We start from the raw sequence: 17211 nt of genomic DNA, 5'->3' as shown, positions 1-17211 counted from the left end.
GTAAATCTGAGGAGTGAACCAAGGTGTAATAATTATCCCTAAGCAGCAGGCTTAATGACCCGATATGACTGGGAAAACTACCAATGGCGATTGTCAGACAAGGGAAAGCTACAAGCTCCATGTACCTGTTGCCTGCACATTATGAGATGAACCCAACAATCATAAGGCTGCAGCCTATCAGTGTGATAGTAACTAATGACCTCACTGAAGCACTATGTGGCCTCCTGGTTTCTAGTGAATTGAGATGGTGCATTTCTCATGAATATTGGTCCAGTTCACAAAATGGCCGCTTCCACTGTGTATGAGGCAGGTGCACTTTCCACCCCAAGACCACCAGCTGCTGAACTTTCAGGGGTAGTATGTGGGGAGCAGAGATCTATGGTCCCATCATCACTGGGTGCTACAGGAGAACCGCAGGCAGTCACATGCAGAATACTTTCAAAGCTTAAGGGCTATTTCACACCACCCGGTTTTTAGCCGGGTTTGAAAAATAGATAACAGGAAAGCAGGTGGGTCCTTTCACACGGCATGGTCGCCGTGTTACAGCCGGGAATATCCACTGTGCAGGACGGCTGCCATGTCGTGTCCGTCCCTGTCCCTGCACGCCAGTGGTGTAAGGAAACAGTGTTTCCTTTCACACACATGGGCTTGTGCTGGCCGGGTTTGTGCAGCAGCAAAAAAAAACACAACACATTAAAAGCAGCTCAAAGCCGCTGCTTGTGAAAGGCACTGAGTGCCTGAAAAAAACCCATCCGGCTACCGCCAGGCTCTTCCCCGGCCGGTCAAAACCAGCAAATGTGAAACAGCCTTAAGTGTAAAATAGTCTGAAATGAAACAATGAAGGAGAGTTGGCCATAAATATATCCAGCCAGTTTCTCCCTACGGTTTAGTATTGTTGAGACTTAATTGTGGCGAGTTATATCCAGTTCTGCTGGCCTAAGGCACATATCTCATAAATGACAGTCTTAGACATACAACCTTTGTCTTCAGTTTAGTTCCTCTACACATAGAAACAGTAGTGTATTATCATGTCTGTATTTTTAAAAATGATTTGCACACACTACCAACTCTATATACATGTGTGTATACCACAGGATATGGTAAGCCCCGTCCATCTCTGGGCAATCAATATTTCTGAGCGGCACCTAATAATTTGAGGACATTTTGCCTGTGCTAGCCTTGTATTTGTGGATAATTCAGACAGTGATTTACACATATGCAGAAACAGTGAGGCATATCCAATTCGGCACGGGGCTAATATTCAGCATTTTCCCCTCAGGTAAGGCGCGGTGACCCATAGATTCCATGTAACATGACGGAAGCTATGGGTTCCCCTCAAATTAAATCCCAGAGGGTACAAGGTTGCGAGAAAAAGTGCACCCTCTGGGGATTAATGCGAGGGGATGCAAGACCACAATAGGTCTGAGCCAGCAATTAGCAGCCAGGTAAACTCTGTGGCTAATTGGATATGCCCCCTAGTGGCTGTCAGTCATCAACGTTGTGTTCTAGAATAGATAACCGAGGTTGACCACCTGGGACAACCTACATTGCAATCAAAGTGGGATTTGTGTGCTAGCATTTTCCATCACTGGAGTAAGCAGGTGACACTCCTGCATGGTGTGGAACTACATATCCCAAAATGCCCGGCCAGAGTTTTAACAGGCCCTAAGAACAATACTGTGGCAAGACATGTTGGGATGTGTAGTTCCACACATTGCCTGCCCCTGTTTTATCATATAGCAGCAGCACATTCGCATTTATAGTAATACATGTTAACATTTAGGGAACCAACGTACTCTTTGCAGAATCGTAAAATGTGTCACCAGCTACAGTGTTTATAGAACTATTGAGCAACCACACTTAAGAAAAAAAATTCTTACTTGAACATAGTTATAGCACCATATTCACATTGATCCTTCACATATACAGTGAGGCAGCCATTTTGTGGACTGTGAAGCGCCCTGAATAGATCAGGGCCCCATGGAGAGTAGTGGGGCCTCATGGGGAGATGTATCAAGCCATGGAAATAGATAAAATGGTGTCAATTAAAGTGCGCAGACAATACACAATGGGGGACGAATATACGAGGGCAGGAGTAGGGCAAAAGATGACAGGATGTAGACAAATAGGGGAGTATTACAAATAGGCAAGGAAAGAAGAAACCCAACCACCACAGGCAAGGTAGACCGCAGGAGAAATAAGGTGCGTGTTTTAATGGGTTACAGTTTTGTTTGTGTGGTAGGCATGCCAAGATTGGGGAATTGGTGGCAGCGGCCGGGGTTTTGTATTGGTCCACCTCAGTTTCTGTATCTGGAAGCTGAGCGTAAGCAAAGACCGGCTGTGCTAGATTTAGCATTGCGCCAGACATACATAACTTCTATTCTATTTATAGACGGTCAATACAAAGGATGCCATAGTGTGATAATGTAATTCTGCCACAAGGACATGGCTAAGAATGTAGACACTGACAACAGAAAGAAAGAAAACACTTTACACGTCTTTGCTTTATTGAGATAACACAAAAATAGAGCGTTTGTATTTGATACATTCCAGCACACCTGTAGCTGACACAAGCAGTGCAATGATGCCTCCTTTTCAGCACGGAGGCCAGTGTGAAGGCACTAGAAAATCAGCGGTGTCTCTTACAGAAGCAGCATGTACAGTATATATACACATGTTCTCAGAACATAAAAGCTGTACTGATGTCGGGGTTCTAATGGAGGAGGCAGGAAGCCGCTAGGCAGCTGAAGGAGCCGGGAACAGTGACGTCCCCAAATAATAGTCCACTGACTGCTGGAAGCTTGTCCTAGGGGGGTCTACTGTAAGAGGTGTTGATCTGGAGAGGCTATGAAGCACATAGAGGGGCTAAATGCTGGCCAGGAGCTAGCGCTCAGACAGAGGAAGCGCCTCCCCTAAAATGCACAAAATAATGCACACAAAATGGGCAGACTAGAGGGTTGGCCCAGGTTCCTTTCTGCCATCATAGTATGTAGTACAGGTGTGCTGGGCTCATATTTTCCAATCTGTATATGGGTACCTACTGAACGGGTTCAGAATAGTTACTGGACGCAACTCCATTTTAAATGGTTGCAATATATATCTATATACTGTACCTGGCAGGTGGCAGTACACAGAGTACACTGGGGTCTATGTACTAAGCAAATAAGTGACAGAGTGAAAAGTGATAAGGTGCCAGCCAATCAGCTTCCAACTGTCATCTTACAGGCTGTGTTTGAAAAATGACAGTTGGGAGCTGATTGGCTGGCACTTATCACAGACTTATCACTTTTCACTGCTTAGTACATAGACACCTCTATCTCCAGTAACAGTAACAATTTACAATGCTGGCCGGCTTTTCTTGTAGATGGTCCCGAGGTCTAACGCTTGAGAGGGGTATTTTAACTTTTTAGCAAGTCTCGCTGCTAGGCAATGCCATTTTCTCTAGCTCTTTTGGAACTTAGAGGTATAATAGAGATCATCATCAGTGAGGAGTGTGCAATAAAAGCAGAACATTGGTTAGATGGTAGCGTGCGTGACAGGCCATGTCCCAACATCCTGCATCTTACCCAGCGGCTCCACAAGATGGTGACTCGTGTATTTAAAAATCCTTATTTCCCATCAACAAACCGAAATGTACCATATTAGAAGTGAATGACTGTTTTGGAAGGCACCAGTTTATCTTCTATTTATAGGCACAACAAAGCAAACACATGAGAGTAACTATCACACCGAGTCATAACTCAGGTAAACCTGTAGCTTTTGGATGGACTGTAATAACAATAGTCAGCCATCTATAACCTCAGGAATAGGCCTATTGATGTCACTGCCCCCCCGGGATGCACGTAGTGACTGTCATCACTAAAGGAGAGTGCCCCTAAAGTTCTAGTCTCTGAGAAATTTCTGTCCGCTCAGGGGAATATCAGGAAACATGGTGTCGGGAGAGGAGTGTATCAGGCTCTGAGGAAGGTGCAGTGACAACTTTTGAGCCATCAATGTAGGGTTTTCGTTTCATTCATATTTATTTATTTTTTCCCGTATAGGACCCATATCTCCCATGCAACCTGAAATGTCCTCCGTCATTAAAGCTCGTGCTTCATCGTGGTTGCTTCAGAGTGTAATAGAGAACTGAATTAGCAAAACAAAAAAGTATACAAAATGGGGACAATGCCAGAAAAACCCTTGTAATCGTGTGCTTTTAACTCTGTCTACATCTTGCAGCAGCTTCATTACAGAGGTAGTGGGAATAAGGTGCCCTAGCCAATCAGATGCTTGCTTTCATTTTCTAAACTGTACTAGAAAAATGACAACCTGTGGTTACTATTGGTTACCCATGCACCAGTTTTAGTAACTGTGTGTGTGTGTGTGTACCAGGTGGGTGCAGGGGTGGTCATCTCACCCCTTTAATTATTGTAATAAAAGATATACAGGCAAAACCAACTCTAAGTGGCCCCATAATTTATAATATACATTAACATGATGACCTGGTAAATAAAATGATCAAATACTGTACTTTTAACAAAGGTTGGCCACCCTCTATGCCTGGCAAAGAAATACATTACTATTCCTGTATAATAATCGAAAGTAATTATTTACAAAACCATAGGGCAAGAATAATGTAGCAGCCGTGTACGAACACTACAGACAAAGGCCCTCATTCAGAGCCGTACGCTCTGAGCAGAGCGCACGCTCTGAATGAGGGCCGGCCTCCATGAAAATGGAGCGTCCTCCTGGACGCTCGTATAGCTGTGGGTCACCACCCACAGGCTATACGAGCGTGCAGTTTGATGGCCGCGATGGTCTTGACCATCGCGACCATCGAAACTGCGAGCCGGAGCCTGCGGTTGAGGTTTTCAACCGCAAGCTCCGGAGTGATTTTGGCTCTATCAGAGCCAAAATCACTCCCACTGACATCACTAGTGATGTCAGTGGGCCGGCTTCTGACGGGAGGCGTTCCCGTGGGAACGCCCCCGTCAGGGAGGCACGCCTAACAAAGGGGGCGTGCTGTCAATCAACATCGACAGCACGCCCCCTTTGATCAGACACAACGAGCGAAGGACTTTCCTTCGCTCGTCGCGTCTGGCGCATGCGCACGACGGAGCTCCCTCCGTCGTGCGCATGCTCAGTCCAGAACATCGACCCACTTGCGAGCGGACAGCCGCTCGCGAGTGGGTCTGAAGCAGGCCCAAAGATTGTTACCTTCAATACTCTAGGAGGAAAATTCATTCTGATAATACCCAATGCCATAGAAAACAACATCTTTCATGTGGCGAATTGGCTTGTATTCACTCTCACCCTGCACCCAACAAACACTTATCCAATAATTCACTAATCGTGAGTACAATTGGTGATGAAAGAACTATCCCCACCACACAATAATTACCACATTCATCATAGGCTCCTAAATATCTCAGATACAGACTTCTCCAAAGTATGAAATTAAGGGACTTCCAGCGAGGTTTCTATGGCAGCTTACATCCAAATCGCTACTGGACAGGAGGCATGGGTTAATGATGGCTGGTACTACTGGACTAAGGACATGTAGCCAGGCCTACTGTTTAATCAAGAGCCACATTTACAGTACGCGTGTCCTCAAATCCTAAATACTAAGTATGCACAGAGGTGGACACTCCGTTAAAGGGTCAAATGTAGGTAGGATGCAAATTAAACCACTATGAAAATAGTTAAGCGGTGAAGGTCATTATACTGAAGCCAACATGAAAAAAATAAAATACTAATTATTGAACAGACGTGTTGGGTTATATTTAAAAAGGCTTCAACTGGTCATTGTCACCCATGTTTCTCTAACTTTACCGATTCCACTGAATATGGAATAAAATCTATACTTACATCATATACTGTACAAACTTCTTGTCGACATTACTCTGGAGAGCTACAGTAGGGTTACTTCTATAACCCTGCGGAGACCAGAGCTTAATACTGGTACAAAATAATGCTGGAATTGCCATTGCCAGCAATGGTTTCCATGTAAGAAAATAAAAAGTCTTCATTTAGACATTCTCTTCTTGAAATGAAATCAGGCCTGTTAGGCTGTATAGAGCCTGGTGACAGAACAATACACTAGCTTGTAATTATGTACAAAAGTCATAGATCTATGACGGACATTTACAGTGTCTCTGGAGACAAGAGATAGCAGCCCGTCACATTTTTAAAAAATGCAGCACTTCTTAAAAAGTAATTTCGCAATAGAACAGCACACACACACACACACATAAGACAAAATAACTACAGCCTGGTATTCTGCAACGCCAAAGGTGGCACAGTGCAAATGCAAGTCCATGTTACCATGTGACCAGAATAAGGGGCTGGGCTATCACATTACATGTGACCAGAATAAGGGGCGAGGCTGCCTCTATCACATGATGTGACCAAAATAGGGAGGGGGTTTACTTGTATCACGTCTCTTCGAAGCCGATCCCATCATTAACTCCTATGATCGAGGCACAGCCCAACATACACAAACATGTGATTTCAGGATAAGTGGTAAAGACATTTCCAACAGTCATGTGTGAAAATCAAGTATAAAAATATCTGTTGCGCTATCCAGGCCTTCAAGTGTTGTCTTTGCCTGCACATAGTGCTTCAACGCCACAAAATGGCTCCCTCCACTGTCTCTCGTGTCCCGAAGTTAAGGCTTAATCGCGGTGAATGCATTGGCTGTATTGTTGGTTCTGTCTGCATAGGCAGCGAGTACACCGACGGTAGCGGTTCTTAAGATGGTTTTGCTGCACTTTCAGGTAGAACGTGTGCTTCATGCATGATTGAGCACGATACAGGCGTTACCTTCACGCCATAAGCTCTAGAGCCGGACAGCTTGCCCTCACAATAAGGCTAGTACTGTACAAATAGGAAGCGGATAGCCTTGTATCTCTTTATCTGAAGGAGCATTCCTTTATTCTATTGTATGGGCGGCCTGAAAAAGGCTACGCTATAAACTGGTCATGCCATCACCGTGATGGGAGGGGCAGAAGTCACAATGTATTCCTCCACTGAGATCTTTCACCACTCCTTCCCGCACCAGCATCTGAAGCAGCTTCCGCTCTGTGGTGACGTCGTGCATCGGCTGTCTGTTCATTGCGTTCATGCATTGGTTATCGAAGTAATGCAAGGGTATATCTGGCTGAGTCAAGTCGTACCCGAAGCCAGCCAGGCTCACTTCATCGCACAAATGTGTCGCTAAGACCACCCCTATCACACCAATCGTGGGTACGTTCTACAGAGGAAACAGGAAAACATTTTAATGCATTTTATAGTTTCCCTGAATGGAACAGAAGACAAAAAAAAAAAAAAAAAAAGGATATTTTGCCAATTATACACTATGGTTTGTAATTAGTTGTCAGTATTTGACAGAACCTGCACCAGGGCCCCTTCCCGTATTCATCTAATAAACCAGAATATACAAGGCATTGCCCTGTTGACTTCCCACAGAAGCGGTCATCCACTTTTTCCCCCAGAAACCACTAGTAACCGGTCTGTAATTGGCATTCGCCAATAAATTTCAAGTCACTGGTAAAAACACCCATAAATAACTTTAAGCAGTTTTTTAATTATCAAATTATGTAAAAAAAAAAAAAAGTTATTTAAACTTGACGCAGTATAATTTTACAAATACAATTATTTGTCAATAAAATTATAGTAAATCAGTTTTAAATAGCTATTCAGGTTTACATGGGAACAGGGAGAGACTGGGGAGAGGCGCGGATACAGTGTTAACCAGGTCGCAGGATGTTTCTCTTCCCACAGCCTTGGGTGGCCGATCCGGTTTAGGATCGCCGATCATTGTGGCCGCGCCTGCAGTGTTCCATTGGTATTCGGGCTGCAGGAAAAGAATCTATTCCTACAGCCTCGGCCGGGGAGAGAAGGAGGTGGCAGTGTGAGTCCGGCAGCCACAGGTGCGCGTTTCTGACACAGTCGCATCAGATGCCATCATGTGGGGGATAGTGTGACCATGCCAGGCAAGTGGATTCGATTTTGAAACTTATATAATTAGTTTATAGAGCCAGCCTATATTCAGTGTCAACATGCGACCATACAGATGTGTCCGTGCTCAACTAGCCTCAATACGCCATGTAACGCAATATGCCAGGCGTGAGTGAGCCACCATGACCCGTGCAACTCTGCTAGCTTCGGCTGTCTTTTTGTGGCAAAAATGCAGCTAAGTCGCAATGCGAATCCACTAGGAAGCACCAGGAGACCGTGCTGATTCATTTGATATGTGTATAAGTGTGCAACCGAGTCTGTAAACTAAATTTGGCGTGGAAAAAAAATTGGCGTCTGCTGCATCGTAGCACTTTACCTGCTGATTTAGTGAATTAGTCGCACACGGATAAACAAGTATCACATATCCAATTAATGAGCACAGCTTCGTGGTGCGTCCTAGTTGTTTCACATTGCGACAGATGTAATTTCGGCCAAAAAAAGGCAAAAAAGACGCCCGGCGCCTGGTACCTTGCGCACAGAGAGGGGCACTTTGGTGTGACTGCAGCAAAGACAAGTGAGGACATATAACCATAACATTAGCTGGCCAAGCCTCAGAGAACAGTTATTGGCCTCTATTGATTCCCACAAATCCTCAGTGACAATACCTTGTTCCAGCCCCACCACTTCTGCTGGGGAGGAAGGAATTGCAGGATATCCATCGCCGTCTCTTTGACTATGAGCGGATTCAGTACACGGAACTGATGGGATTTCAGGGGTAGGTTTTCTGTCACACTCTTCCAGAAAAATAACCTGTCCCATGCAGACTACAAAGTAAAGTAAAACAGATTACAAACAGCCTGAAATATACTATATAATGCTAAATAAAACATGACAAGCAGTCGAGATAATTGCTTCAGAGGGGATTTTGCTGCCTGCACACCGTGGAGGGAGCCATTTTGTAGGCTGAACCACTATACATGAGAACCCTCGTATCGATTACAATGAACCAGTGATCTCGCTTGTGCACTACCTAACCGCCGCGTGGTCTGACACATTGGTTGGGGCCTTGTGGACTGCTAGGCTGTATTATCATAAATATTGGTCCAGTCCACACTATGGCTGATTCCACTGCGTGGGAGACGTATGTACTTCTACTATTTCATTTAACCATGAAACAGCTTTAGGAGACCATTGCTCCTTGTAGTACAACACATGACTAAGTCACATAGGTGCTACTGGGCTGCTCTGTGTATTCTTTTCTTTAAATGGTAACTTTACAAGATTATTGTCTATTTCCACTGAATAGGGCAGCTATATGTACGGGCAAACAGCAACATGCAGTTACTTACTCTCCCTGAATGTCCATGATATTCCGAATTACAGAGATGATATTCTGAATTACAGAGAGGCCTCTTGGACTCCCAAGATGGTGGTTAATACCGCGTGGGCTATTGCCTGCCAGCAAGGTGGTCATGGGAGGGTAAGGTAATGACGCAGATAGCGCCTTAAAGCCTTGCTAACCTCAGAGAAGATGGTTCAATCTAGAGCCATCAGCAATTTCCCCTGTCCAGTCAATGAATGTACAGTAAATAGGAAAGTCATGGAGCCTGCGGCTTTTGAATGGTGCGGCCGCACATTTCAATCCCCCCCCCCCCCAGGAGCCATTTTTTCAGTAGTGAATGGCGTAAAAGTGAAGTAGCAAATGTTCTGCCAATTAGGTGGTATTGCAGTGTAAGTATGGAGCCTTCTCTATGGCCGTGATTCCTACGAGATTCAGAAGCTGGAATAGCGAAAACAACTTTTACGCTTTTCCAATCCATAGGACAACCAGCCAACAACAGTTTACAAAGCAAAGACTGACATGGGTCTAGGAGTTGTACCACAGGTAAATGGAGGAGAGCAGGCTATTAGTGTCTGACACAATGATGAAGTGATCACATTTTCCTTTTGATTTTCATATTCACCAAGGTTCATTTACAAACGTGGAAACTTGCAAAAGCAGCTTCCTCTTTTATAATGAGGAGGAGAGCTGGCTATACCGGATTGCATAGAGCTGTTGCAGAATAAAGGGCTAGCCCACAATGGATGTCCTAATGAACACTGCACATTTAGGGAGCCAATACCAATTGGGCAAGAACCTGTATAGCCATTGGAAATCTTCCTCTGGGGTGACCGTAAGCTGTCATATGAGGACTCCTGTACTCTCTTGGCACAGTTTAGTGCAAATTGATTTTATTGGTTTCCATACATAAAGAAGAACAATCATAATCGTGAAGACAATTACACCAGCACGACACAGTAAAAGGCAAAGCAGAGGGAACAAAAATCAATAAATGCCAGGAGGGATAATAAGCCCAAGACAAGGGCTTTAATTAGGTCTAGGTGAAGTAGAGTATGTGAGTAAAACAGTAACCATAAGAAAAGGAAAAACGGCTATTAATACAGGGAAGAAAGAACAAAAATACAGAGAAAAGTGGATGGAAAGGAGGGGAACAGGCAGGGCATTTAGGATGGGAGGGGGGAAAGGGTGGTGGATGTCCAATCCTGGAAGAGTATATGATAGAGTCATCAAAACTAGGAGATACTAAAGGTTGTATAGCCATTAAAGTCGCAGTCCTGGTACCAGAAATTATATGCCAAGGAGCAGGATCTCTTAAGGAATGTTAGGAATAGGAGAAGTGGGAGTGGGCTCGGGGAAAGACATGAAAGTGGACTTGTAAGATGCCTTAAAGGCAAGCCATCTAAACTACTGTCCCGAAAGGTCACAAAGTCATCTGACATGAAGAGGAACAGATAGTCTCCGGCCATATAAAAGTCAATCTTGATGAGCTAGTCTAAGATAGTTGGAGGAGAGAAGATTGATAACGATTCGGAATAACTGCTTTGACAGTATTGTTTTAATGTTTCATATGGGACCATTTATTGCTTGCAATAGGTAGCGTGGACAGATGGAAAAGCCAGAAAGTGGGGTCAGAGGGCACTGTCTCACCATGAATCTCAGCAAGTAGCTTGTTCACAGCATGAAAGTAAAGGATGAGTTTGGGGCAATACCACCAAATATGAAGCGTAGAGCCAACAGATGACAAACATCTCCAGCAAGTGAGAGACACCTATATGTGCATTTTGTTCAGGACATCTGGACAATGGGTACCAACGTGACAGCAATTTGTACTGTCTCTCCACAACACAAGTGCTTGGTAAACAATCATGTGCCAAATTAAAAAGATTTTATCCCATTCGTCAGCTCCCGGCCCACGGCCAAGTTCACGTTCCCAAACGCGGTTAAAACCCAGTGGTTAAGTATTTGGGTGGTCAAGGAGGAGCAGATATATTTGAGATAGTATGCTTAGATGCACGGGGTCTGAAATAAAGAAGTCATATCCCTGGTAAGAAAAATCCCCTTAGTCTTTGAAACGGGTGGGATACCAGATAAAGGGAAAGGCCTTCTACAGCCGAAGTTTCCATCGCAAGGTTCTGGGCTACTGATTATTCCTAGTTTATTTAAAATTGGAGAGTGCCCTAAAAAGTTTGAATTCTTCCATCAAGTTCGGGAGGGAGGATACTGGATTGGCCAAAAGATCATCTGCAAAATGGGTCAGCCTAAATTCCTCGTCTCCATCTCCAATTTAGCTGAATTAATCGTGCCAGGGCTTCCATGCAGAGAACATAAATTAATGGGAAGATGGGGCCAATCCTGTCTGTTGCCATTCTGGAGATCAAAAGAGACAGAGGGAGCCATTAACCCATGCAGATATAGGAAGAGAATTTGGTTACAGCAATTAGGGCCCAGTCCCTGGTGTCCCAGCACACTCGCCATAAAATCCCAAACCACTCTGTCAAAAGCCTTCTTGGCATCAGTCGAACAACAGAATGGTGCATAATTGAGATGACCTAGGTGGTGTTACTGCAGGCTTCTCGTCCCAGGACAAAGCCCACCTGGTCACCATGTATGAGGTGAGGCAGTAATACTATCCGGCTAGTAGCCAGTAACTTGACAAAGTATTAGATTGATGTAAAGGGATATAGGGCAGTAGCTGGGACACGGTGTCTTTACCTTCCTTGGGGATCACCGAAATGTAGGCTTCCAACATTTGGCGGTAAAATTGATTTTGCTCAGTTAATACGTTACAGGCAACTAACAAGAGCGGGGCAAGGCGATCCTGAACAACCTTGCTGTAGCTAATGCTGAGGCCATATGGCACAGTTTAAGTGGAGCTGGGTAATTACATGCACATACAACAACATAATTACAATACTAAAATGTACAATAATGAAACAAGAAAAAATGACCTCCGCAATGACTCAGGATTTAACAAACACATACATGTATCTTTAACTAGCAGTATTCTAGGCGATAACCAGGGAATTCTATAAACTACAAAGAATGGTCTGTAAGTGACAGAAATCAGTACTGCAATTTATTTTGAAGTAACACTTTAATACCTTTACTAGATTGGACATTCCTTTAACAACCCCCAAAACAAACTCAAAGGGATGTAACCCACGGCCATCCCACTGATGTTTAACAGCCCCCAAAACGGTATGTAGGTATGTGACCCGGCTGCCGCCAGTCACAATCCCGATGGCAGGGTTAGGGTTAGAGGGGTGGGAGAGGGGAGGGTTAGGTTACTTACGTGCCGCTTTCAGGAGTTTTAGGGTTATTGGGGGGGGAGAGGGGAGGGTTAGGTTACGTACGTGCCGCTGTCAGGATTTTCTCCCTTCGGGCAGCTGCTGTCGGAATTTGAACCAGTGGCTAAACAGCCGCCGGCATTTCAATCCCATTCCCCCAAATCAAACTAAAACCTCTGTGGGATGGCCGCGGGCACGGGTAGACACCATGCGCTGAAATGGGCACATAAATATAGACTTTGCTGCTACTTCGCATTATTACCTTTAGTGACTACAGGTAATCTGGAGACACCGTGTCACACTCACCAGCGTCTCATTCTTCATCATCGCCTGCAGCCACAGGAAATCCATATGCTTGTAAAGGACAGTGACAAACAGGCTGTCACTCATATACTCCTGTCTGGAGACTGGGGCCCCTTCAGGATACGTCATTCTGATGGTCGTCTTTTTCCCAACATCCCGCTCGTATCCGTGCACTGGGGCGCTGTTCAGCCTACAAGTCACACACATATATAGTCTTATCTGAGCGGTCATATTCAGGTACATGTTAGACACACAATACATCCAGTGCAGTGGATAAAACGGTCTCCAAATGAATGCAACTATAGAGTAACCGCTATTTGTTATGTTACTCTTAAAATGTTTAAGCCACTTCTTTTTGTACAGTTACTGGTGCAAGAATTGCAAAACAAACATGCATGTGCAATTTATATAAAGGACTAAACGGATGATATTGCATGATATGTATGCAAGTTTTCTCTGCCCTGTTTGCAGAAATGATTGCTCAGTATGGGAAAATTGCAGATTCTAGAGCAATGGTTGGGAAACTCGGCCCTCAGGGACCCCTAACAGTGCATGTTTTCTAGATTTCACAACTGATGCACTATTAGTGACTCATTTTAAAAGATCCATAGGTGGTCTGAATAACACGACCTGCTAGGGATCCCTGAGGACAGAATTTGGACCACCACTGTCCTAGAACCTATAAACGGCCTGCTCTCCGAATCTTAGCTTTTACACTCACTTGTGTCCCCCTTAGTTGTACTGTGGGACCTTTACAGAATATATATGTGTAATGGAAAAAACGAAACAAGGACAAACAGAGTTGCATAACTATAGACACAAGTTTGCAACACGCACATGCAGGTTAGATGATAGCATGCGTGTATTTAGGTGCAATATTTATCCTGTATATTGCTTTATTTGAGAATCCTACGTGGGTGATTTGTATCAGGGATAATACAATATAATGGAGATCAGAGGTGCCTTACAACATTCTCTTTATTTATTACCAGTTATATATATATATATATATATATATATATATTTATAGCACACACACATTATGCAGGGTTTGGTCTGATGGTCGACATTCAGAAGGTTGGCAGTCAGAATGTTTACAGGTTCTGAATATCAACAGCCAGAATGTCAACACTGACTTTAGGTCGACTACCAACATGTGGACATTTAAAAATGTTGACATGTTCACAATTTTTGGGGTTAGGTTTAGGGGTTATGCTACAATAAGCAGAATGTCGACATTCTGGTGTCAACATATTAAATGTCAACATTATGATTATGATGATGAGTTTAACCAATTTTGAACATATTGGTTGTCGGCCTAATGTCCATGTCGACATTCTTGTGACGACATTCTGAATATTGACTGCATACCACACCCATATTACTCAGTGGTTAACAGAGAATATTAGGACCAATCACATCAGTCCCTGGGCCAGTGGAGCTTACAATGTATATTCTCTATCACACGGACACACACAGGTTAATTTTACGGTCAGAATCTAATTGACCTACCAGTATGTTTTTGGGAGAACATACAAACTCCAGACAGCTGGAACTTTGGTGGGAATCAAACACAAGACCTCAGCGCTGTGAGGAATGCTAAGCAATACACCAACAATGCAAATGTTAGAAATTGCATACAAGGCTGCCTGCTGTATATCAACAACCTCATTGTCTTCTACTAAAACGTCTTTATCTAAAAGGGTGGAACGAAATACAATTCCATATTTACTTTGGTGCACACAACACAAAAAAGGGGCAATGTTAAAGTTGAAGCCATAGTAAGACCTCATAACTTCAGCAGAAAATATGAGATATGGCATACCTCCCAACATCACCCGCTCCAGGAGGGACACAATGCGCTGGTCTTGACTTCCCTGGTAAGAGGCGGGGCTTCAGTGCAGTCCAAAATTCAGATAGGGGAGCCGCACCAACTGTCATTTCAAACGCTGCCAAACATCACTGGCTGGGATTCACTGGCAGTTGGTGCGACTCCCCTATTTGAATTTTGGACTGTACTGCAGCCCCACCTCTGAAGCCTCCACCAATCATAAATTACAGGGAAGTCCAGGACCAGAGCATTGTGTCCCTCCTGGAGAGGGTTCTGTTGGGAGGTATGGATATGGTAAGAACTTACCCTTGTTATCTCTATTTCTATGAAGTCCATAGAGTTCCACAGGATATCTTGGGGTATAGGCGATGGCAGCAGACATTGGGCACCTCAGAGTTAAAAGTTTTCAGCCTCCCAGGATGCACTGGGGTCCCTCTCCTATATCCCGCCCCTGAGCCAAGGCATCTCAGTTACGTAACAAGCCGGAGGAAGAGAAGAAAGAGAGAAGAAAGTCTGGAACACACAAGAATCACCTTCTCACCAGAAGGAGACGGAAGAGCCGGTGACCAGATCAAAGCCCATCTGCAGTACAGGTTCGACAGGGCGGGAGTCCTGTGGAACCCTATGGACTTCGTAGAAATAGAGATAACAAGGGTGTTCTTACCATATCGCATATTTTCTACAGCAGAGGCACCACGGCGAGCTGCCCACGAAGGTCCCACAGACAGAGTAGAATGAGCTTTAACAGAGGATGGTACAGAAAGGCCCTCATGAATGTAAGCCTCAGAAATTGCCATATGAATCAATCCTGCCAAAGTTTGCTTAGTGGCAGGCCAACCCTTTTTACGGAAACCATAGAGGACAAACAAGGAGTCCAACTTCCGAAATAAATTGGTACGGTCAACATAAATCTTTAGAGCGCGTACCACATCCAAGAAGGCCTCACCAGCCGAAAGGTCTGGAGTATTAAAGGCCGGTACTATAATTTCCTCAATGTGGAAACTAGATACAACCTTAGGTAGGAAACCAGGGCAAGTGCGAAGCACCGCCAAATCCCTATGAAAAATCAGAAAGGGAGGGCGACATGAGAGAGCCCCCAAATCTGACACCCTTCTGGCCCGAAGCAATGGCCAGAAGAAACACAGTCTTAGCTGTAAGCCATTTTAGATCCACTGAGCCCAGTGGTTCAAATGGTGGTCCTTGGAGAGCCCTCAGGACCACCAACAAATCCCAAGGAGCCACTGGTGGAACAAAGGGAGGCTGAATGCGAAGTACACCTTGCATAAAGGTGCGGACATCAGAAAGAGTAGCAATCCTACGCTGAAACCGCACTGACAGGGCAGAAACTTGCACCTTCAGGGAAGCAAGGCGAAGACAGTGATCTAAGCCCGCCTGTAGGAAAGCCAAACCCTGGATATTCTAAACACCTGAGGATCATAGCCTCTAGGGCGACACCATTCAAAGAAAGTATGCCACACTGTGGTAAATTCTTGCAGAAGCAGGCTTCCGGGCTCTGAGCATGGTGTTAACTACAGAGCTGGAAAAACCCCTGGACCTTAAGAGGGCTGTCTCAACAGCCACGCCGTCAAAGACAGAAGACCCAAGTCCAGGTAATGGCAAGGACATCGAGACAATAGGTCCGGACATCGAGGCAATAGCATCGGAGTGTCTATGGAGAGACTCCGAAGATCCGAGTACCAGTGACGTCTGGGCCACGCTGGAGCTATCAACAGGACCATGCCTCCTTCTTGCTTGAAATTGCGAATCACTTGAGGAAGAAGGGAGAACGGAGGGAAGAGGTACGCAAACAGGAAGGTCCACCGGACCGACAGAGCGTCTACCAGAAGAGCCTCTGTGTCTCTTGTTCTTGACCCGTACACAGGCAGCTTGTTGTTGTGTCGGAAGGCCATGAGGTCTATCTCTGGAAGGCCCCATTTGTTCAGCAGGAGTTGAAACACCTCCTGGTGAAGAGACCATTCCCCTGGATGCACGTCTTGACGGCTGATAAAGTCTGCTTCCCAGTTGAGGACTCCTCGTATGAACACTACAGAGATGGCAGGGATATTGCTCTCTGCCCAAGCCAGAATGCGGGACACCTCTGTCAGTGCCGCCTGACTTCGGGTTCCTCCTTGGCGGTTTATGTAAGCCACCGTGGTGGTGTTGTCCGACTGTACCTGCATGGTTTTCCGCGGAGAACATGTCTTGCCTGCTGAAGAGCTCTGAATACTGCCCGAAGTTCCAAGATGTTTATTGGAAGGTCAGAAGGGCCCAGTTCGCAACCCAAAAGGGGCACCCCCTGTTCAGGTGAGCTGTCTGTAGCCACCAGGCCAAAGACAGACGTACCTCCAGAGAAAGCACCATTGTCTGTGTCTTCATCCGATGGGGCAACCCATTCCATCTGGAGAGGATCAATTTCTGCAGAGGTCTGGAGTGAAACTGGGCATATTCCACCATGTCTAACATCGATACCATGGAGCCAAGTAACCTCATCGCTGAGTGAACAGACACTC

At 45.0% G+C, this 17211-nt stretch overlaps 1 protein-coding gene across 3 annotated transcripts in view; it reads right to left on the bottom strand.

The window, feature by feature from the left end:
- Positions 1–5046: 5046 nt before the first annotated feature.
- The window catches only part of ST3GAL5 (ST3 beta-galactoside alpha-2,3-sialyltransferase 5), a 123567-nt gene continuing 111402 nt past the window's right edge, over positions 5047–17211 (bottom strand). For all 3 annotated transcript variants that reach the window (XM_088454284.1, XM_088454285.1, XM_088454286.1), the window contains 3 exons: positions 12874–13060; positions 8604–8762; positions 5047–7231 (listed from right to left, as the gene is read on the bottom strand). In XM_088454284.1, the coding sequence (XP_088310410.1) occupies positions 6947–7231; positions 8604–8762; positions 12874–13060 (631 nt within the window). In that variant the 3' untranslated portion in view covers positions 5047–6946. The remainder of the gene's footprint in view (positions 7232–8603; positions 8763–12873; positions 13061–17211) is intronic.

Source organism: Taudactylus pleione, unplaced genomic scaffold (genome assembly GCF_031769625.1).
Source record: "Taudactylus pleione unplaced genomic scaffold, aTauple2 ptg000611l, whole genome shotgun sequence".
NCBI classification, from domain to species: Eukaryota; Metazoa; Chordata; class Amphibia; order Anura; family Myobatrachidae; genus Taudactylus; species Taudactylus pleione.
Note: the sequence above shows the minus strand (reverse complement) of the source record. Positions and strands in the feature narration are given on the sequence as shown.